Source organism: Montipora foliosa, chromosome 4 (genome assembly GCF_036669935.1).
Source record: "Montipora foliosa isolate CH-2021 chromosome 4, ASM3666993v2, whole genome shotgun sequence".
NCBI classification, from domain to species: domain Eukaryota; kingdom Metazoa; phylum Cnidaria; class Anthozoa; order Scleractinia; family Acroporidae; genus Montipora; species Montipora foliosa.
The window spans coordinates 16,217,775-16,237,774 of record NC_090872.1 but is presented as its reverse complement, the minus strand read 5'-3'; the positions used below and the strand labels follow the sequence as shown (position 1 = coordinate 16,237,774).

At 39.2% G+C, this 20,000-nt stretch overlaps 2 protein-coding genes across 2 annotated transcripts in view; one reads left to right on the top strand and one right to left on the bottom strand.

Moving 5' to 3' along the window:
• Positions 1–6,009: 6,009 nt before the first annotated feature.
• Positions 6,010–6,615, bottom strand: LOC138001057 (uncharacterized). Its single transcript, XM_068847723.1, has one exon. The coding sequence runs from the start codon at positions 6,613–6,615 to the stop codon at positions 6,010–6,012; it is 606 nt and encodes a 201-aa protein (XP_068703824.1).
• Positions 6,616–15,262: 8,647 nt separating this feature from the next.
• The window catches only part of LOC138000024 (uncharacterized), a 27,188-nt gene continuing 22,450 nt past the window's right edge, over positions 15,263–20,000 (top strand). Inside the window, exons 1-2 of the mRNA XM_068846141.1 lie at positions 15,263–16,960; positions 17,627–17,908. Coding sequence (XP_068702242.1) covers positions 15,361–16,960; positions 17,627–17,908 — 1,882 coding nt within the window. The 5' untranslated portion in view covers positions 15,263–15,360. The remainder of the gene's footprint in view (positions 16,961–17,626; positions 17,909–20,000) is intronic.

The following is a 20,000-nucleotide window of genomic DNA, read 5'->3' as shown; positions in this document are numbered from 1 at the left end:
TGCAAGGTGTTTGACATATTGCTGTGATATATTAGGCAGTAAATTGTAAAATGTATCTAACAGTCAAATGAAATTACCCATTGCAGCCCATTGACAATCCTATGATTGATGTTCCACTGGTTCTATTTCTTGCCAAAATAATCTTTCTTGAAAATGAAAAAGCACTGGATATGTGCCAGGTAATTATAATTTTTATAGCTTCTTTATTTATCTAGAGAGGGGTTGTAATGTACTGTATCAGTGTAAAGAAGAAGGGCCTCTTTGCAGAAAACCTAGAGACCTTTTTGACAAGAGTCAGGGTGGAGAAACCCTTAGCATTATGTAACAGGCTGCCATCATCTCAAACATTTGGCACAACATTTCTATTACACTACCACCCACCATTTACCACAAAATGTTTGTGCTTTCAGTTCTTAGAATAGTCATAAATTTTAAATATCTGTGTGTAGTACTAATTTTGCTAAAAATGAATTCAAATGCAGACAGCTTGCCTGTGGGCCTTAAGATGTCTGGGAGTGCAGAGACAACTCTTCCATGAAAGTAATGAGATCACAAAAAACAGAATATTCATTTTAATGGATAGAGGTTTGTTTTTTGTGTATTTTATTAAAGGAAAAAATTTTGTTAACCTGTTACTAGTCTTGGTAATACTAACAGTGTTGTTTTCAAAGGTGGTTTATTTGTTGCCAACTAATTTGTCACAAAATGAAGTTCAATGCTATCCAGCCCTCATTCATGTTGTGGGTGAGGGATACTTATTTGGTGTACAAGTGCTCTTTTGTACACCTGTCATGATCCGTTATTATGAAGTGATGATTAGTAACCAGGAGGGCACTCAACCTCACAAAGGGGTTCATCAAAACAGTTGAATTAATTTGAGGAAGGAGTGGTGTGATCCTGCAGTCCTATTGGAAAAGGTTTCAGGAACATTAAGCCATTGCTGTTGATTTGAAGTGGATTTACCTCGCTTTCTTGGGAATTTGTTAGCTTTCGATTTACTGATTACAAGTTTTCAGCCTAATCCCATCATTATACATGTAGCTATTGCATTGCATTTGTTTCTTTGTTCAAAGAATTAATGACCACTTTCCCAGTAACTGATTCATTGGTTGAATAATAATAATAATTATTATTGAACTTCTGTATAACATAAAAAATGTGATTGACGGCCTGATAATTAGCCAACATTGTTTGTTTGTTGCATTCACTTATGTGTTAACTACTGCCATCTTTTCTTAGTTCACAAGGCATTAATACAGCAGCTTACTGGAGAAATAAACAACAGGTGATAAAAAGTTCCTAACTAAATGTACTGTGATAGTGTGAAAGGACTATATATAGAGACGATTATTCATACAAAAACATCAATTTGCTACTGAGTGTGTCATGCTTCTGTTAAAAAATAACAAACCTAATCTGAGATATTTCAAAATTTGGGCCAATGCACTTTGTGTACTTGACACATTATTGTCATCAAGCAATTACAGTGCCTGCAACTCACACTAGTTTATTAGCTTGTGGGGATATCCAATCCCCACGATTGACGAGGTGTTACATACCATGAATGGTTCTAAGGTCTTCGGTAAATTAGACGTTAAATGGGGGTATCACCAGTTGGAGGTGAGCCCAGTATACAGGGAAATCACAACCTTTGCTACATCTGATGGTTTGTTTCGATACAAGCGGTTTCTCTTTGGTGTCTTTTCTGCCAGTGAACAATATCAGCTTGAAATTGCTTCAGCCCTGGCAGGTATTGAAGGTGTCGAAAACATTTTGGATGACATTGTGGTGCATGGCCCCGACCCAGAAACACCCAACAGGTGACGCCACCAAGCTATAGAGCGTCTGCAAGAGTGCGGTCTCACTTTAAATGCTGAGAAATGTTTGTTCAGCACGAACGGGCTGGCGTTCATGGGTATGCTGCTTTCGGAGAAAAGCATTGGTCCTACAGCAGATCGTGTTAAGGCATTATTAGAAATGGAAGAACCAAAGATTGCCACAGATGCATATAGCTTTCTGGGTTTAGCCAACTGCAGTAGCTGGTTCATACCTCACTTTGCCATTTTATCCGAACCACTGCGAAGGCTGACAAGGAAAGAGGCACCCATTGAATTTGGGCCAGAGCAGAAGAAGTACTTTGAATGTCTCAAACAGAAGATGGGAGAAGCTTGCACTTGTGCATACTTCGATAAGAATGCATCCACCAAGATAATCACGGATGCCAGTCCAGTTGGGCTGGGCCCTGTTCTCGTACAGGAGCAGGAGGGTGCATGGACACCAGTATGTTATGCAAATCGTAGTCTGACCGGATGCGAGCAGTGATATTCCCTTAGATGATATTCCCTTAGACATACAATGTAGCTGTAGATTTAATGGGACCACTACCATCCGGACGTTCACTATTAGTCAGTATTGATTACTACAGCCAATTTTACGAAGTCGAGGTTATGCAGTCCTCTACTACTGAAAAGATCATAGACTGTCTAGCTGATACCTTCTGCAGACATGGACTGCCAAATACCATCAAATCAGACAATGGTCCACAATTTAAGTCGAATGAACTTAGAGAATATTGTGAACAACATAGTATTATTCATCAGAAATCACTGCCAAGTGGGCCCAAGCCAACGGAGAGGTCAAGAGAGAATCGGTCACTGTTAAAACGACTACAGATTGCTCAGGCAGAGAACAAACCATGGAGAGTGCAATTAAGGAAGTATCTCACTGCCTTTAAAAGCATTCCCCATAATACGACGGGAAGGAGTCCCACTGAGCTGCTGTTCAACCGGACAGTCAAGGGGAAGATCCCTGTTTTAAGCATTGACCATGCTTACGACCATGAAGTTCATGACCGTGATTCTGAACAGAAAGCTAAGAGTAAAGCTTATGCAGAAATACACCGCAGGGCCAGTCCCTCCAGCATCGCACTAGGTGATGGCGTCCTTGTCCAATAAGACAGGACTAACAAACTCAGCACTGCATTCAACCCAAACCCCTTTAAGGTCATCAGCAAGACCGGAAACAGCCTTGTAGTAGAGAGTCCAACAGGGAACCAGTACTCCAGAAAGACAAGTCATGTGAAGCCATACATTACAGAGGGAGATCCCACACCCCAACAAGGCTCAGACTCTGTGTCAACAACCCCCACACCCCAGCAGGAATTAGACCCTGTGCCATCACCTTACCAATCAACCATACAAGAATCTATTGCCAGGCTGCTGGATAGGGGAGAGTGCCCTGATCTGCAGGAGAATGGTGGAGCGGCACCAGAGCCATCAAGGAATTTGCGACCCCAGAGGACAAGGACATTACCAGAGAGATAAAGGAACTTCGTTGTTAATTTTCTTTGGGGAACATGAACACTGATTCTCTCCTTAGAACCAAGCACAGCTTGAACAGTTTCAGTAGTTTCTATTTGCATACTGTAGAAGCAAAAGACGTTATCATTTAGTATAGTTGACTTTATTGTTAGCGGAGATTTCCTTTTCATGTAGAGGAGCATTTTTCTGAGGAAAGGAGAGATGTAATGTATAAGGCCCTAAGTGAGCTGGGATAGATTTACCATGTGCTTTTGATAGCGGAGGCCATGTTACGAATGCAATGAAATTGGTTGAGTTAAATCGTTTTGTTTGGATAATTTATTGCTCTTGGGATCACTACAGCGTAGATTTCTCTGGTGGGCACAGTAGACTATTTAATTAACCCGCAATGGCGTCGAAATCATTGAAACGCAAATGGCCTTTTGGTGGATCTCTAAACAAAATACACCTTTGTGGAGCTCAAGAATGGAATGTCAATTGGATAAAAAAGGCAGGCGGTGAAGAATAAATATCTGGAATCTTAAAAGCGACGAGTAATGGACTTCGACAACAATCTTTTGCCCGTCGAGCCGTAATCAAAGTGAGCTGTATTTCGTATATTTTATCAAGTGTGGTGTTATGTACAACACTGAAACCAAATGGAAAATTCTCTCCTGGTAACTTATGGGTTAAACAAATTTTAAGACAGAGAAGGAATCAAACACCTTAAGTGGGATCTGTGATCTCTGTAGTTTGGCTGTTTGTATTTATTTGTACTCAACTCTGCACAGTCTTCCAGTAACAATTGGAAATTTCATTAATTCTTGTTATATTTATTTTGTGCCCAACTCTGCACAGTCTTCAGGTAAAAAAATAATTGGAAATGTGACAGCCAAGAATTATTTGAAAGAAAGCTTGTTGTCGATTTTGTGCTTCATTATTCAAGGAAAAGGCTCTTCAGGACAGGGTCTGATCCTGAAATTTATTTTGTTGCGTGTGGTAATTTGACATGATTGCGTTTCTTGTCTTCATGCACACAATGAAATAGGAAGGTTTTTTTTTGCCTCTAATGGCAAATATGTTGTTTTTTTCAACAAATCTTTCACTGGAAAAAGGTTTTGTGAGATTTTCCTTTTTGAATTCATCATGTTGTGTAATATTCGAGCTTAACAAAATTGGCATTAGGGTTAGGGTTAGGGTTTAAATGGGTTGAAATGTGATATGCAAGGAGACAGGAAGTTTTTTTCTTTCTGACGAATGATTAATAGGTTGCCAAGTTTCTAACGTCAGAACAAGATATGTTTTGTCATTTTAGTGTTAAATGAAGTTTATTTGGGAAGCCAACAATATTTCTTAAGTTCCTGGTTAATCCTATAAATTTATTTGTACGACTTACTAGTGCGAAGATTGTTTACATTACTCATTCTTTTTGCACATTTTGAGTGTCATAAAATTACATCATTTGCGTGACATAGCTCCTTTAACACGAAAATCTTTCAACAACATATTGGTTTAATCTAACCTAAAAACATTCAGATAGTAAAAAAACCACCATTTCTTTTGCTTTTGTGCTTGTCAGCATTGTGATTTGCGACTTATCGCAAGTCTGTTTTAGTATCGCATATATATTTAGATTTTCAATTACAAACTCTGTTTTGATTGGCCGCTCAACCTCATGATTGTGTAAATAGTTCTCCCTGAAGTCCAAATAGATGCGTTTCTCAGGAACCCGACAAATAAGGCCTCCTGACCTGACAGATGAAATGTAAATATTCAGTTAAATATTACAACAAAATGAAAAAACCAAAGACGGAATTTTCTTGGCTAAAACGTGTGTTGTTTTACTCTGAAGACGACGAACGATTAACATTCTTGCCCGTAGTTCATTCAGTTGACACAAGGTGATCACGTGCACCTGTATGGTTGCCTAGCACGTGATCAACTGCTTCCTTTTGACAGATCATCATGACCTTCCCCTTGATTCATAGAAGTCAGAGACTGCAGAAATTGTTGTGTTTTTACGATCGTCTGTCGTTAGTCTTTCGATGAGAATTCGATTCGGAGTTGTATATGAAAACTATTTTATTTTTTTCTTCATCTGTCTTTTGGTTTGTTTTACTGTTAACTCCGGCTTTTATGGTACTTTCTGGTGCAAACGTAAAGCTGAAAAATTTTGACCTGGCATCAGATTAGATAAAAAATAAGAGGAATTATGAAGCGGAAACATCTTCAGTCCTTACTTAGTACAACTGGATGACGTGCAGGGAAACGTCCATCAGGGCAATTTGCAGTTAGTTTTTTTGCAGACTACCATAGTTATTCGGTTATAAGACGCAGCATTTTTTCTCAAAGAAATTGTTTGTTGGCCCCAAACATGATCTAAACTCAAGCTGCGTCTTATAGCCGAGTGTCCTCTTGCAACAAAACTCGTGCAGGGATGATGTTAAACTCATCCCAGTCTTCTCCTTACTGCGATTCCAAAGTGATGGCCTCTCACCAACGTTCGTGATGATGGCCTTCAATTCTTAGAGTTGTACAACAAAAACACCCGCAAGAAAGTACTAATAACAGCAGGATTTAAAGGTTTTTCTCTTAATTCTGTTCTTGACGTACAGTACATTCTTCAGTTGAGGCGGCCTAACTAGCAAGGAGTTGAACCAAATTCCCCTATTTGAGATGCGTCTTATAACGGAGTATTTTGATGAGATTTTCAGTTTGTGAATTCATATCCTTCACATCCCTCTTTGATCAGTGGAAACTGCAAATTAACAAGTGATCCACAGAGTTGAAATATGATATCTGCATGACAGCGTAAATATGAAGGAATAAAACTTAAAATCTTGAAGTCTTTAAGCCCAGCATTTGCCCTCTTAATATGAATTCTGCATTTTGCTATAGCTTTTATTGCCCTTGCTTCATTCTCAGTGAATGTGCCATTGTTCAAAAAAGGTGGTATATTTACAGTAACACCATTTGGTACAAGATCCTGTATAAGAAAACCTTTGTCTTCTAAGACCATATCTCCAGCAGTAAGGTAATTTAAAAATCCTGATTGCTGCACAATTGCTCTGTCAGATATTGACCCTGGATAAAGTTTGCTGACATAAGTAATAACACCATTTGGTGCTACACCCACAATATCCTTGAAGGAATGTATTCCCCTATAGTTCGAATACGTAGTATTCTGCTCGATCATTAGCCCAGGTGTGGCAATATCAATGTATGTACAATCTATAACTACTCTACTAGAACCAAACTGACTAAAAGACGATAGGGCGGACAGCTTGTTCTTATCCCTAGATGGGATTGATTTCATTAGGTCAGTAAATAAAATTGAGTGCAAGACATAAATGAAAGTTGTTACAATATTTGCTGCTGTAGATACACTACAATTGAATAACTGTGCAAGGTGACGATTTGTGTAACTTTGTCTGACTTTCATTAATGTTATAAATATTTGGTCTTCAAAGCTGATTGATTGCACTCTCCAACCAGCAAAGTAATTGATGGATTGTTTAAACCTATCGGCATAATTGACAATGACATGAAACACTTCCTTTGTTAGCAACTCAGTTTCCTGCCTGCGCCAACTCTGCTTCCAGAATAACTTCTTTTCTTGTTGATTCAGGTCTGTCCAAATTGTCAGAAGTGCCTTGTTTAAATTCTTCTTTCTTCCTTGCGTCACCAATCATTTCTTGTAGGGTCTGCTGTGACTTGATTTTCGTCTTTTTTGGCTTTGCTTCTTCTGCAGGAAAACGTTTGTTTTGATTCCTCTTGAAAATCTCAGAGAACCATCTCTGAAATGACAACTACAGACTCTGGCATGTTTTCCTGGCTCTCTGTCTTCTCTCCGACAGCAAAAAGGGCAATGTTAGCTTTATAATTCTTTCTTAGCACTGTGCTAGTAAAAGAGGTTTTTTATCTTGCAGCTTCTATCTCATAAAAACCTCTGCTAGCAGGGCAGCTCTCTAATCTGTCTGTTAATAAAGCAACACTGGGTGAGATTAAGCATCAACAACCACACCAACAGCTCTCAAAGCTGATTTCTAACATTGAGTCAAATGTTAGTTCTTCGTTTTAAGGGAGGAGATTTTAAAGTCGGAGTACAAGAAAGGGCGCCTCAGAAACGATAAGATTTATATAAGCTTAAGCTTAAACAGTTTCATGACAAAGACGGCGACTCCACCAACACAGTTTCACATATATCTCATGAACAGAAAAAGTATTTAAATAAAACCCTTACTAGCCTCAGTAGGCGAATCCATCTTCTTTATTCATCAAGCTTTTTTTCCTTGCTAGGGAATCCAAAGAAGTTACAGGAGTGACTTTTCCGATTGATGGTTGCAATCGGACGCGAAGCATTTCGCCATTTTAATCGTTTCGATTGCCTTCCTTTCTCAGTTTTAGATTTCTATGGCTTATAGCGTTAATAAGAACGTAAATGAACCTTATTCTAAGTCTATTTGTTCCTTTCTAAACGCTAAATTACATACTTGACCTACTCTACGCAAAGGTTATCAGAGGGACGCGCTCAATAGACCTTTTCGGCTTGTACATTTTGTTTTCCCATTACAGATCATGTGAGGATACTCAGGAGGCTTGGTCCTTTGTTTTGTTCCTTTGTTGTTTCTCATAGTCTCGCCAATGTAATCAACACCACAAGAACAATCTCCTTTGTAAACAACTTTGGATTGAGGCTTTTGATTTGCCTTGTTTGCCACAGGATTATAAAGATGAAATTGAAATTGGTGAATTTGTTAAGTTTTGCAATAAAATTTTTACTGAGTTTTTCGTTTCTGCCGCAAAAGGGGAGCTTGATGAAAAGGAAACAGCCGAAAACGTTTGGTTTTTTAACATTTTAATTTTACAAAAATTACCTTGTAAATAGCATATTTTACCTAAGCGAACATTATGGACAACAGTTAATGTATTGTTTCACATTTGATATATTCGTATAATGCTGTAACGTAGCGCCGAAACGTCGTTCGGTTTTTGAAATGTATTTAAGGACGTTCGCACCCGTTGCTACTGATTTTTTTTTCGCGCATGTCACGCACACGTCATGCATCGCAGACCGCGAAGGTAAACACGATGCTAAAGGCGCAAACATTTTTCACAAGAATGGTACGTGGAAGCATGTGGCATCACGGGATAGCTGTAGACCCAGGTCTTCTGGGAAATGTCACGCAATGGCGTGACAGTGCGAATAGACAATCGCTTTGAGAACTTCGCAGCGACTTTACTCTCTTGAATGCTACGTGACCCCCATTTTTCTTTCCGTCGATCACTTCCTTTCCTGATTTTGTCCATTTTAACAAAAAACAAAAAAAATCTGTACGTGAGAAGTTACAAATATTTCGCCTTTTATGCTCTGGTGCGACCGACAACCATGGACAAATTGTGTTGGAAAGTGCGCAAAAACATGACATCATAACCGTAATGCCTACAGAGTAAGCGTCGGTACCCCCATCCCCCTTTCAATGTTGGAAAATGGTAAAATGCAGACTTTTGTCAGACGAAAGTGTTTTGTCAACATTGCACAGGGGTGGAGAGGGGCAAAATGCATATAGAGTGAAGTTTTCCAACCCTTGTGACCAAGGTTGGAAGTTTTCTTTCTGAGACTAATATGTATCGTTTTTCAAGGTCGATTTCGCCTCAGAAAAAGACATCAGCTGCAAAAGTTTGTTTAGTTATATTAGTTATGTTGAATTGAGTACGTTTACCTGATCTAAATTTCACTAATGTAGCTTTTTTATTGCTGACAGTTGTAAGCTAAGATCGTCTTAAAATAACGCAAGCTTCTGAAAGTGCACCTAAGAAAGGCTAACCCTAACCCTAACCTCTAAACCTAACAATGGTTCACAATTTTTTACTGCTGTCCAGAGAGCTGCATCTTAAATAACGGATGGACGAGTGACTTTTTTGAAATCCAAAGAGGTGTTAAGCAGGGTTGTCCCCTCTCACCCTATTTGTTCGTTTTAGAGGTTGAAATGTTAGCCAAGGAAATCCGCAGAAATAAAAAAATTAGTGGTTTTCGGATAAATAATGAAGAAATAAAGTTAAGTCAATATGCTGATGACACAACGTTAATACTAGATGGATCAAGGGATTCTCTAAAAGCTTGCCTTCAAACTCTGGACGACTTTTACAAAGTTTCGGGTTTGAAATTGAATGATAAAAAAACAGAGCCACTATGGATTGGAGCAAAATGTGGGAGCAGTGATGTTCCTTTTCCTGAGAGGAATTTTAAATGGCCAAAATACAAAGCGAAAACTCTAGGAATCTGGCTTTCAGTTCACCCGGAGGAAACCACTGATTTAAATTACGACGAAAAACTTGTAAAGGTCAGGAATATATTAAACAGCTGGAACTACCACAGACTGACACTGATGGGTAAAATAGCAGTACTTAAAAGCCTTGTTGTCTCGCAACTTGTTTATGTCTTTTCACCGCTACCTTTAAATGTAAAGGCTGTTAAAGAAGTAAACAATTTTTTTTTCGCCTTCCTGTGGAATGGAAAAGGAGACAAAATTAAGCGAAACACTATCATTAATGACTATCAAAACGGGGGCCTTAAAATGACAGATATTGTTTCTTTTAGTAAGTCCTCTTGAAAGCCACCTGGATAAAAAAAAATATTTGGATGCTGAAAACCGAGGCAATGGAAACTGTTCTTTGATCTTGAGTTAAAGGCTTTCGGCGGAAAAACAGTTCTTACTGTTTGCCCTCTTAAGTACTGCGATTAAACTCTTATGGAAAACACATCAAAACAGCTTTGTACCCAATGATCCTAAAAACGAGTATGAAAGTTTTTCGACTAAACTACTGAAAGCTCAAAAAGCAAACAGACTAGTTTACACAACTTATATCCAGGAAAATCAGTGTACCTCCTAGGCAGGCTCAGCAGAAATGGGTAACGGAATGCGGCATAGAAGACGAAGAATGTATTAAGTGGCATGTTACTTACCAATTAGCTTTTAAGTGCTGTACAAGCACAAGACTTCTCGAATTCCAGTTCAAGGTTTTGCACAGACGAATAGCAACTGACGAATTCTTAGTTAAATCGGCCTACAAGACGACCCAAACTGCTCCTTTTGCAAAGATGAACCAGAAAAACTTAGTCAACTCTTTTGGTCCTGTCCCTGAGTGACCGCTTTTTGGACCTTCTTAATACAACGCTTTATTTCGTCTCAGATTATTCCAGAAAACTACCAATTCAATCTTCTTATAGCATTAGTTTTGATGCCAGACTACTCCAAAACTCATTGTCAAATGAATTTTTGCCTCCTTTTAGCAAGACATTATATCTGGATTTGTAAAAGCAATAAAACGCTACGAAAGGTAGAAGGCTTTTTCAGATATCTTTAGTCGACCTATCTATTTGAGCAAAAGGCTGCAGGCACCTTACAAACGAGTGGGAGGCACAGTGGCCTCATGGTTAGTGCGCTCGACTCTGGATCGAGTGGTCCGGGTTCGGGGCCTGGCCGGGGACATTGTGTTGTGTTCTTGGGCAAGACACTTTACTCTCACGGTGCCTCTCTCCACCCAGGTATATAAATGGGTACCGGCGAATTTAATGCTGGGGGTAACCCTGCGATGGACTAGCATCCCATCCAGGGGGGAGTAGAAATACTCCTAGTCGCTTCATGCTACAGAAACCGGAGATAAGCGCCGGCCTGATGGGCCTTCTAGGCTCGTAGCAGACTTTACCTTACCTTACAAACGAAGTGGGAATTACTGAAAACTTTAATTTAGAAAACCGCACTTATTTCTTGCTTCTTTTACTTTGATAAGTCCCTAAACCAACAAATCCTTCACCGCCTTTTCGCAACAGCCTTGCAACCGACAGCCCTTAAACTTTAATGCTTTGATTTTCTTTTCAGTATGGGAAGCAATGTGTACTGTTTTACTGTAAATATGTAAATGTGTCTATCCTGTAAGTAAGTTGTTTGTTTTGTGTGTGTGTGGAATTAAAATATATATATATAAAATAAAAAAGAAAGTGCACCTCATGATCTCGAAAACGAGCGCGGTGACCCCCCATATATATATATATTTTTTCCTTTTTGGCAAAAGTAGATCATTACCTTTCTGCGTGGCAAGTTTAAAAAAAAATCTGTTCGTGGGAACGTTTTGGGCGCGAACGTCTTTTACTTCTTAATCAATTCATATTCTAAATCCCTCCTGTTACGTACGTTCACCATTTTCAAGTTGGGAAATAACTGCAAGCAAAATAGAAACATTGTCATCAAATTTTTTTTCTAAATACTCACCTTCAAATCCTGTAAAATATCATTAAAACCATAAAGTTAACTCGCACGTTCCTCGTCGACTTAGCTCCAGGAACCGTCGACAGGCATAATTATTCATTTTAGGCCTAATCTTATTCCGAGTACTTCTCTTTCTTGAAAAATGCAAAAAATAGCGAGAAAATTTAAAACTCGCTGATTCGCTAGCGAGAAATTCACAACTCGATGCCGGGAAATAGAAAACTGGCTAATAAGAACTCACACCTCGTAAGCAACAAAAAATTCGACACTCGTCAGACATAACTTTAAGAACCTTACTCACCCACTTTTTATTGCGCGCCTTTGTTGTCGTTGTTATCCGGGAATTTTGAGTGTCTACTTCCATACATGGACAAGTATCTTTGAGTTATTTTTGCATTCGAGAGAAAAATTAGAGCAATTTCGTCAGCGAAATAAAAAACACTTCGGAGATCGTCGAGAAGGATTATCCTGTGAAACTGAATGGACCTCGATCGGAAAAGCAGCAGAATACCTTCATTTCGAGCGCTTTTCTAGGAAGCGTGAAGCTACGTCTGCGGTGAATTCATGAGGGAAATACATTTTCTACGCGTGGTACTCAGTTGTTTGCACTTTTAACTGGACCTTATTTAATAAGCAAGCAACCCATATTTATTTTATACCCAAGCAGTTCGCAATGGGAACAACAAGACAAGATAGTTTAATTCGCTACTAGCGCGGTACTTGGTAAATAAGTTTAATGCAAGCGGTTAGCGATCGATATAAAGCGAGTATAAGTAAACTAAAGACAGTTTCAGTATGGCGCGCGCAATACACAGTTGTAGAATCAGATGAAATGCTCTTACTGTACGTTCCTAGAATCTCTTCTTTTTCAAGTTTACCTAGTCTTCAAACAGGTGTTGAATCCAACAACAATTTCATCTTCCTGTAAATAAACACAAGCTGACCTTCTGGCCTCTATAGTTTTGAACCTTTCCAGACCAAGAATAAATTAAAATGTCGCATTCAAGCTTGCTTCCACAAAACGCAGTTTTATTATCAGCGAGAAAATGAAATGAACACCAATGGATAAAGGCTTTTACTGATTGTGATGGAGATCAGTATTCAAATGTTTGCCGAAGACTTGCCCTCTTTGTTCAGTGCCGGCAGCCTGAGGGGAAGACGCGCACAACAGTATTTGAACAGAATTATCGATCCGACGGTGCATTTGCTGTTCGTGATTCCTTACACGGTAGTCCAAAAAGTTATTTCTTCATTTTTCAGAAATGATAATACATTCATTCTGATCGTTCCATCCGTTAATCGAGTTATTCCCAATTTCGGTACTCTTCGATGCCATTCCAAGAGCAGATGGTTCAACAAGGATTTCGTTTCCACTCGATAACATGTTGCGAAGAGCAACTTGAAGTCATACATAAATAATGTTATAAACTCAAATTCTAATAAACATAGGTTATTTTTCAATGGAAAACAGAATTATTTAGCCCATTTCATGTCCGATGGAAACAGATTACTTTACACCGTGATAGAATTTAGAGTTTCGGGGGCCCTGAAAATGGCGACTGAAGTAATGTGGGCGCGCAATGTAAAGTGGGTAACTAAGGTTCTTTAACTCAACCATACTTATACGTAACTGAGCCTATACTTTCAGCACTTTTGACAGTACCGGCTTTTCTTCACGTTGGGGACACATTTGGAAATATATGACTTTCTTCCGTCATCATACTGTCCGCAAATAATGGCATTTTCGACCTCATTGTTCCTCATCGATACGGGCTGCATCTCCTCCGTCAGCCATTCAGAAACAACTCTACGATCACATAGCTTTTTCAGACTACGTTTTTACCTGTCAGATACTGATGAATGGACGACTGACGTGCGACTTTGCCACTTGGAATAATGATTTGAGTCAATGAATCCAAAGGTCTTTTTGACCGTTTTTTCGAATTCATCGCACCGTAATCGGAAGTAGTAGATATTCTTTTAAAATTGCTTTTGGTTAAGCCGTACATCAGTTGTTAACAAGACAAAGGAGATGTTTTACCCACATTACACTGACTCTCATTTTAGGATGATCGAAATCGCTACTGTACATACTGAATTTCTTACGCATTAGAAGGAAATTCGATGTGCAATCCTTGGTGGGTTTTGATAGCATTTGGCGGGAGCTTAACATGACGTCCGCATTTAAAAACTGACAGTTTCGAAGGGAAATGTTGGTCTTAATTTTGTTTGCATGTCTGGTGAGCGAACATCGATCGATACAGGTAAATCATTCCCAAAAGAGTCAACTTAAGGTCATTGCAAGACGATTGTTCATTTTAAAATTAAAAGTGCAAAAAGAAGAAAAATGTGGGTAACACGCTTTTGTTTGCCGATTTTCGACAATTGACGCCAGTGGTGTGCCTTGATGACGAACACACACGCATGCAAAAAGATAGTGGACATTTTCTTAGGGTGTACATGTCTTTCACAGATTGCATTCCCGTTTTAGGCTATGTATGCCGTAAAATGATCATTTTCCGGTTGATCGAAGACTTTGAGATGAATATTAAGTGGTAGATTGTGATCTAGCACATCTCTTTTAAACCAACTGATATCAGATTGATTTTTCATTTGATTGAACGCAAGCCTCTGAAAACTTTGAGAGAAAATCGATAATAATTAAAGTAAATTAATACAAAAAAAGACCAAGGCAACTTATCTTTCAGTGGTAGTGTTTTTAAGTATTAAAAGTGGGGAAGATTTATTCATCGTTTGTGGGCGTTTTCAAGAGAAACTCTTTAATTTTTCCTTGGCATATTTAATAAAACAATTCTCCCACTCGCGCTTGTTGGATATGAGATGATTATAGCCAACTTGGCGCTACGCGCTTCTTGGCTATCTATCATCTCGTATCCAACGTGCGCTCGTGGAATAATTGTTAATCAGTTCGCTTTCGAAGTGTGCGTTAGAATAATTGTAGGGTGAAGCAACAACTCTTTCGTTAAGCATATGGAATCATAGCCCTTTTTGTCTGCTGTTGGTGAGATCCCAGCAGTCTCGTATTTGGAGATTGCCGCTGCGAATAACCCGGAACAAATAAGATTTTGTAAACCTCATGATTATCTTGGGCTCATGGACCGTGAATCATAGGCGTTGTATTCTCCCTAGTCCGAGTGTCTTTCCGAAACGAAGCGAATAGAAATGTACTTATATACGAGAAATGGAATATTTACTCTTCTTATCGACAATCTTGACGTGTCTGCTTGGCACAAAAATTTTCCAAACTTCTATCTGTGCTCGAGGAAAGCAATTATCATTTTAAAAGCATAAGAGGTTTGTTGGAACAGCTGATCAACGAAATTTCATTTTAAGCTTTGTTCAACTTGATTTTCGCACAAATTAAATGGCACAGTCTAATTTATATCTCCTTCGCCTCCCATAATAAGCTGGAGCCCAGTTTCGGATGTGAAGTTATGAAACAACGCAGGCGAGATAGGTCACATACAACTTAATTTGGGAGGTCATATTTGCGTAAAAAGCTTTGCTTTTTTAATTATATGTTCGAAATTGAGCGACCAAAGTGTCACCTTGGACACTCATGTGAAGGCACTGTCAATCAATCATCGCGTTCAATTAAGTGCAGCACGTACAGGTTTTATGTTTAGGATCAGACAAAAGGGTCCAGTTTCATTAAGCCGTGTTCTCCACAGGTACGGTGTCACCTGAAAAGGCGCTTCACCTGTACAGTGCCATTCATATACGAAAGCTTGGTGCTTGTATAAACTGAAGAGCAGTTAAAGAGTGTCTATATGTTTTTCGCTGTATTTCTGAGTTCTGCCGTGTTTTTAGCTACGGTTCAGACCGCTCAACAGAATGATGACTGCTTTGGCTGCTTTCGTTGCCACACGGAACACCGCACAGTTAACAGTACAGTCTACGAATTTGTGATCGCAATTTGCAACTTTAAGGCAGGTGTTAAAAGAACTAGGATCCCTAAAAATTTGCCAGAAAGGCTCAGCACTTTGTTGTTGAGTTCTCATAATATCGGCAAGGTGGAAACAACATCTTTGAAAAGTTACCCCTTCCTGCAACGTCTCTACTTGGATAAAAACCGTGTAAAAACAATAGAAGATGGATCCTTCTCTCGCCAGACGTATTTGACTTACCTTGATCTTAAAGAAAACGAGCTCTCAAACATCACCACTGAGACATTTCGAGGATTAACATCTTTACAAACGCTGCGACTGGACCATAATAAACTTCAGTCGATTCCTCAAGCGACATTTGCTACTACTCCTCGTCTAAGAAAACTTGATCTCCGAGCCAATAAAATCACAGTACTGGAAAAGGGCGCATTTGACAGGTTGGAAAATTTAGAAATCCTTTCATTAAGCTTCAACAACTTGAGGGCAATAAACAGCGGTGCTTTTGGAAATTTGATGTCTCTTACTCAACTGGAGCTTGCGTCAAACAAGATAAAAAGCATCGATGAGAATGCTTTCAGCTGCCTTCCATTGATAAAGAGCATGCTTCTCGAAGAAAATCAGCTGAAAACTATTCCGACAAAAAGCATTCAGCATCTTCGGTTTTTAGATGTGCTAAATATCAGCAAAAACCCTCTGTCTCTAATCGCATCAGACGCCTTCATAGGTCTCAAGAGCTTAACGACAGTACATTTGAACGACTGCAATATTTCCGCAATTATACGCAATGCTTTCTATGGGCTTCCAGAACTGAAAGCTATATACCTTCAAAATAATCCTCTAAACTGCAATTGCCATTTAAGCTGGCTTTCAAAGTGGTTGTCAGAGAATGCAAGAGTCACGAGTGATTACCCTGTTTGCCAGCTGCCACGCAACCTCGTGGGGAAAATTCTAACATCACTTGACTTACAGTCGTTTGTCTGTACGTGTGAAGACTGCTGTTGCAGTCCTCCACACGCCAATTGCTCATACTCTGAAAACCGCACAAGATTATCATGTACTGACATCTGTCAATCAGTGAATTATTCAGTAGGCAGGTGTAGTAAATTTCGCCAGAGATGCTATTGCGAGAAAAATGCATCTATTTGGAATACCACATCAAAGTTATCAAACTGTAGTTTCAATATGACGTCAGACAAATGCAGTAAAGATGGAGAAATAAGAAAATATGGAGCTCATTTGAAGTGTTTGTGCAAAAAAGGATTCACCGGCGATGGATTTAACTGCACCGATATTGATGAATGTGGTAAAACGGGAAGTGCCCGGTGTGCTGTGAACGCAGAATGCATTAATACCCCAGGGTCATATCATTGCAAGTGTCGTGAGGGGTTCAAAAAACAGGAATATGGGTTTTTTTGTAATGATATTGATGAATGCAAGGAAAGCCAGTCATGTGATCGTCATGCCAAATGTCACAACAATAAAGGTGGGAAGGGTACTGGTGTAAGCTAGGGCTTGTTTGTGCAAAGTAAGAAAGTCTTCAAAATACAGTGAGTAAGCTGAAAATGCAAGGAAAATAATATCACAGGTTGGCTTGTCGAGGAATGCGCGGCGACACAAATGAGACGTGGAGGTTCTAATGGGCTTTGAATATAAAGTTTCAGTTAGCTAAAGCCAGGTTTACACTGTGACATAGCATAAGCATATGCATAAGCATGAACATAAACTTAAGCATGAGCATAAGAAAAAGGAATCGTTTCCATTTTCTTATGCTTGTACTTATGCTTTTGTCTCGTTAATAACTGTGTAAGCTGATGCAACATAGACATAAGCATAAGGCCGTCCGCCATTTTAGAGCGTGGCTCGTCTCATTCTCCTGCGAGTTTTTTCCTAGAGCTAACTGCGCTTGCGTATGTCACTTCTCTTGTGCTTATGCAAAAAGTGTGAACTTCGTTATGCTTATGCTTATGTCGCAGTTGAAGCCAGGCTTAATGCTTAAACCGAAATCAAACGCGATGAGGAAAAACTCATGCTTACGTCACAAACGTTAATGGCTATTTAACAGTATTCGCCAAAGGCGAGGTAACCTAACCCTAATCCTTTAATTTAAAGCTCTTAGCGTTCAATTTATCATTTTAACTTCTTTTTGAAGGTTCTTTCGTTTGCCTTTGTCTGCCTGGGTATGCGGGGAACGGAAAGACGTGTCTTCCAGTACCACACAAGCCATCACAAATCACTATCACGGAGGTCGATTCCAGTAAATTTTCTGTGACATGGAAACTGACAAACCTGACCATGATCAGCCACCTGACGATTGAATATAAAAAAATAGGAATCTTGGACTTTAAATGGGAGATTGTGAAACTGAACCCGCACATTACACGGGCGAATTTAACAGATTTGCAAGCTGACTCTTCTTACCTATTGCGGATCGGTAAGTCACAGGTTTCACGGTCAAAGCATATGCTTTGCCTTAAGATGGTCTTGACAAAATATGTTTATTAATTATAAACTTGTCATTTCTAATCTCCAAATGCTCTGGTCATGGTTTTACTCTTGTCATTAGTTTTAATTGTGATGCAAATAATACCAATATTAATAATGATAATGGTGATGATAATAGTAACAAATCCGAGTCTGTTGATTACGACTCAACATCAAGAACTGAGGGTACTTCAAACCGTCCAGAGCTACTTTTCCTCTTTTCTTTTTTTTTTCCAGTCAAATTTATCAAGTTTATCATTTAATTGATCATTAAAGCTAACTTGTCAAAAAATGAAAACAAAATTTTTAACTGTGCTCAATTAATTGCGGAAAATCATGAGATTTATTAATTAATAACAGATACAGTAAACCGCCAAGGTGTCAAAATGCCGTAATGGCCTGACTCCGCTATGACCTTTTTCGCGGCTAAGTTTTAGAGATTCGATCGATCGATTTGTTCAGTACTTACTCGTCTTTACGAATTTGGCTGGCCGTGAATGCGTCTCTTAGCGATCTGCGATCCACTTGTTGAAATCGTTCCTGTCGTACATAGTCTTTTGTAGTTGTTCGGCTTCGATGCCAGTAGTCTCTGATAATTTAGCCCAGAAATTCACATTTTTGCCTCCTCGTCGGATTGTACGGGCTGGTTCACACTAGACCAGCTGTTTCTGCAAAGCGTTGTTCGGCATGCGGGTCACGTGAGCAACGTATTTGAGATGAAATTTATCGGCGAAGTCACCGATGGGAGTAGCTCCGCAGATTTTTCTCAGCTTCTCATTCGTGATTTTGTATCCCCAGTCCCATTGCTCTTTCAGCTCAGGATTTTCAGCTTCGCGTTTCAACCGCTCAGCTTCCTGTTTTTTAGTTTCTCGGGGTGGTGCTTTTTTGCGCTGGAAACCGCCTTTGACCATTTTTCAAAGATATTGGTGCCAAATTGATTCTAACTTAGCGTGCTCAGCAGAGCTGAGGAGGTCAATTTGCGCAGCGTAGAGGAGGCGTGCGCGGACGGTTGATTCTAAAATTTTTACTCGTATCCAGAGGTTGATTTCACGATTGCATTGTGGTTTACACTACACAGTTATGTTACATATATGATAGCATTTGATTCTGCATTAAGTTGACGAAAAATCTTGAGTAACCTTATGAAAAGAGTAGCATTTGGTTCTGCATTAATTTGACGAAAAATCTTGAGTAACCTTATGAAAAGAGTAGCAAAATCGAATTCTACATTTCATAACCTTTACAATGCTATCTAGTTTTGGGGCTTTCCTTGAAAAGAGCGCTTGTAAGATTTTTTTTAATCTGAAGGAGGACATTCACGAAGGTTTGAGGAAACCTTAAACTAACTAACGAATAACTTTATTTAACTTAACTTGCAATTAACAACCTGAAAAGGCTGAAATTGAAAACACAAGAATGTGAATAAAGGTTAAGGATTAAAGATGTGGAAGAAAATGACAACAGTCATCTCCGTAGATATAGGGGCATTTGGATCTATGCCGCCTAGATTGCTTTTTTATCTAAGTCAAATCGATGAACATCAAGGTAGTGCAAAAATCAGCGTTACTAGCTACAGCAACCATTCTGCGTAAGGTACTGTCCATCTGAAGTAAAAAAGAAAGGACGCTCACGCTCACTCCTTATGAAAACATTAGCACACCAGTTCAAACGTTGGGTCTTGAATCCTGAGTCGAAAAACTATCCTACGGCACCAATAGTGATTTTTGATCATTTCTCATTATTCTGTTTAATTTGCAAAATTGTTTCCTCGCTTCTTAACTTGAAGAACTGGCAGAAAGGAACAAATTCGCAAGAGAATTTTGTCTGAAAAGTCGCTATTCACAGTTGTTTGGTTGTATGGTGGTGGCTGGAGAAAGACAGTGGTAGATGCCAGAGTTACTGGCCATGGGAAGACCAGCCGTTTTAAGATGGTTCTTTACTCTCATTTCGTTCGACCTCCTCGACAAATATCAACTCAGTTTAAAATCACGTCCGCGGGTTTACTACACCAGGAAAAATTTGGAAGGAAATACGGAGCAATT

Bases quoted from the DNA above. Each gene is read 5' to 3' on its own strand.
- LOC138001057 (XM_068847723.1), bottom strand. From the start codon at position 6,615: ATGAAATCAATCCCATCTAGGGATAAGAACAAGCTGTCCGCCCTATCG.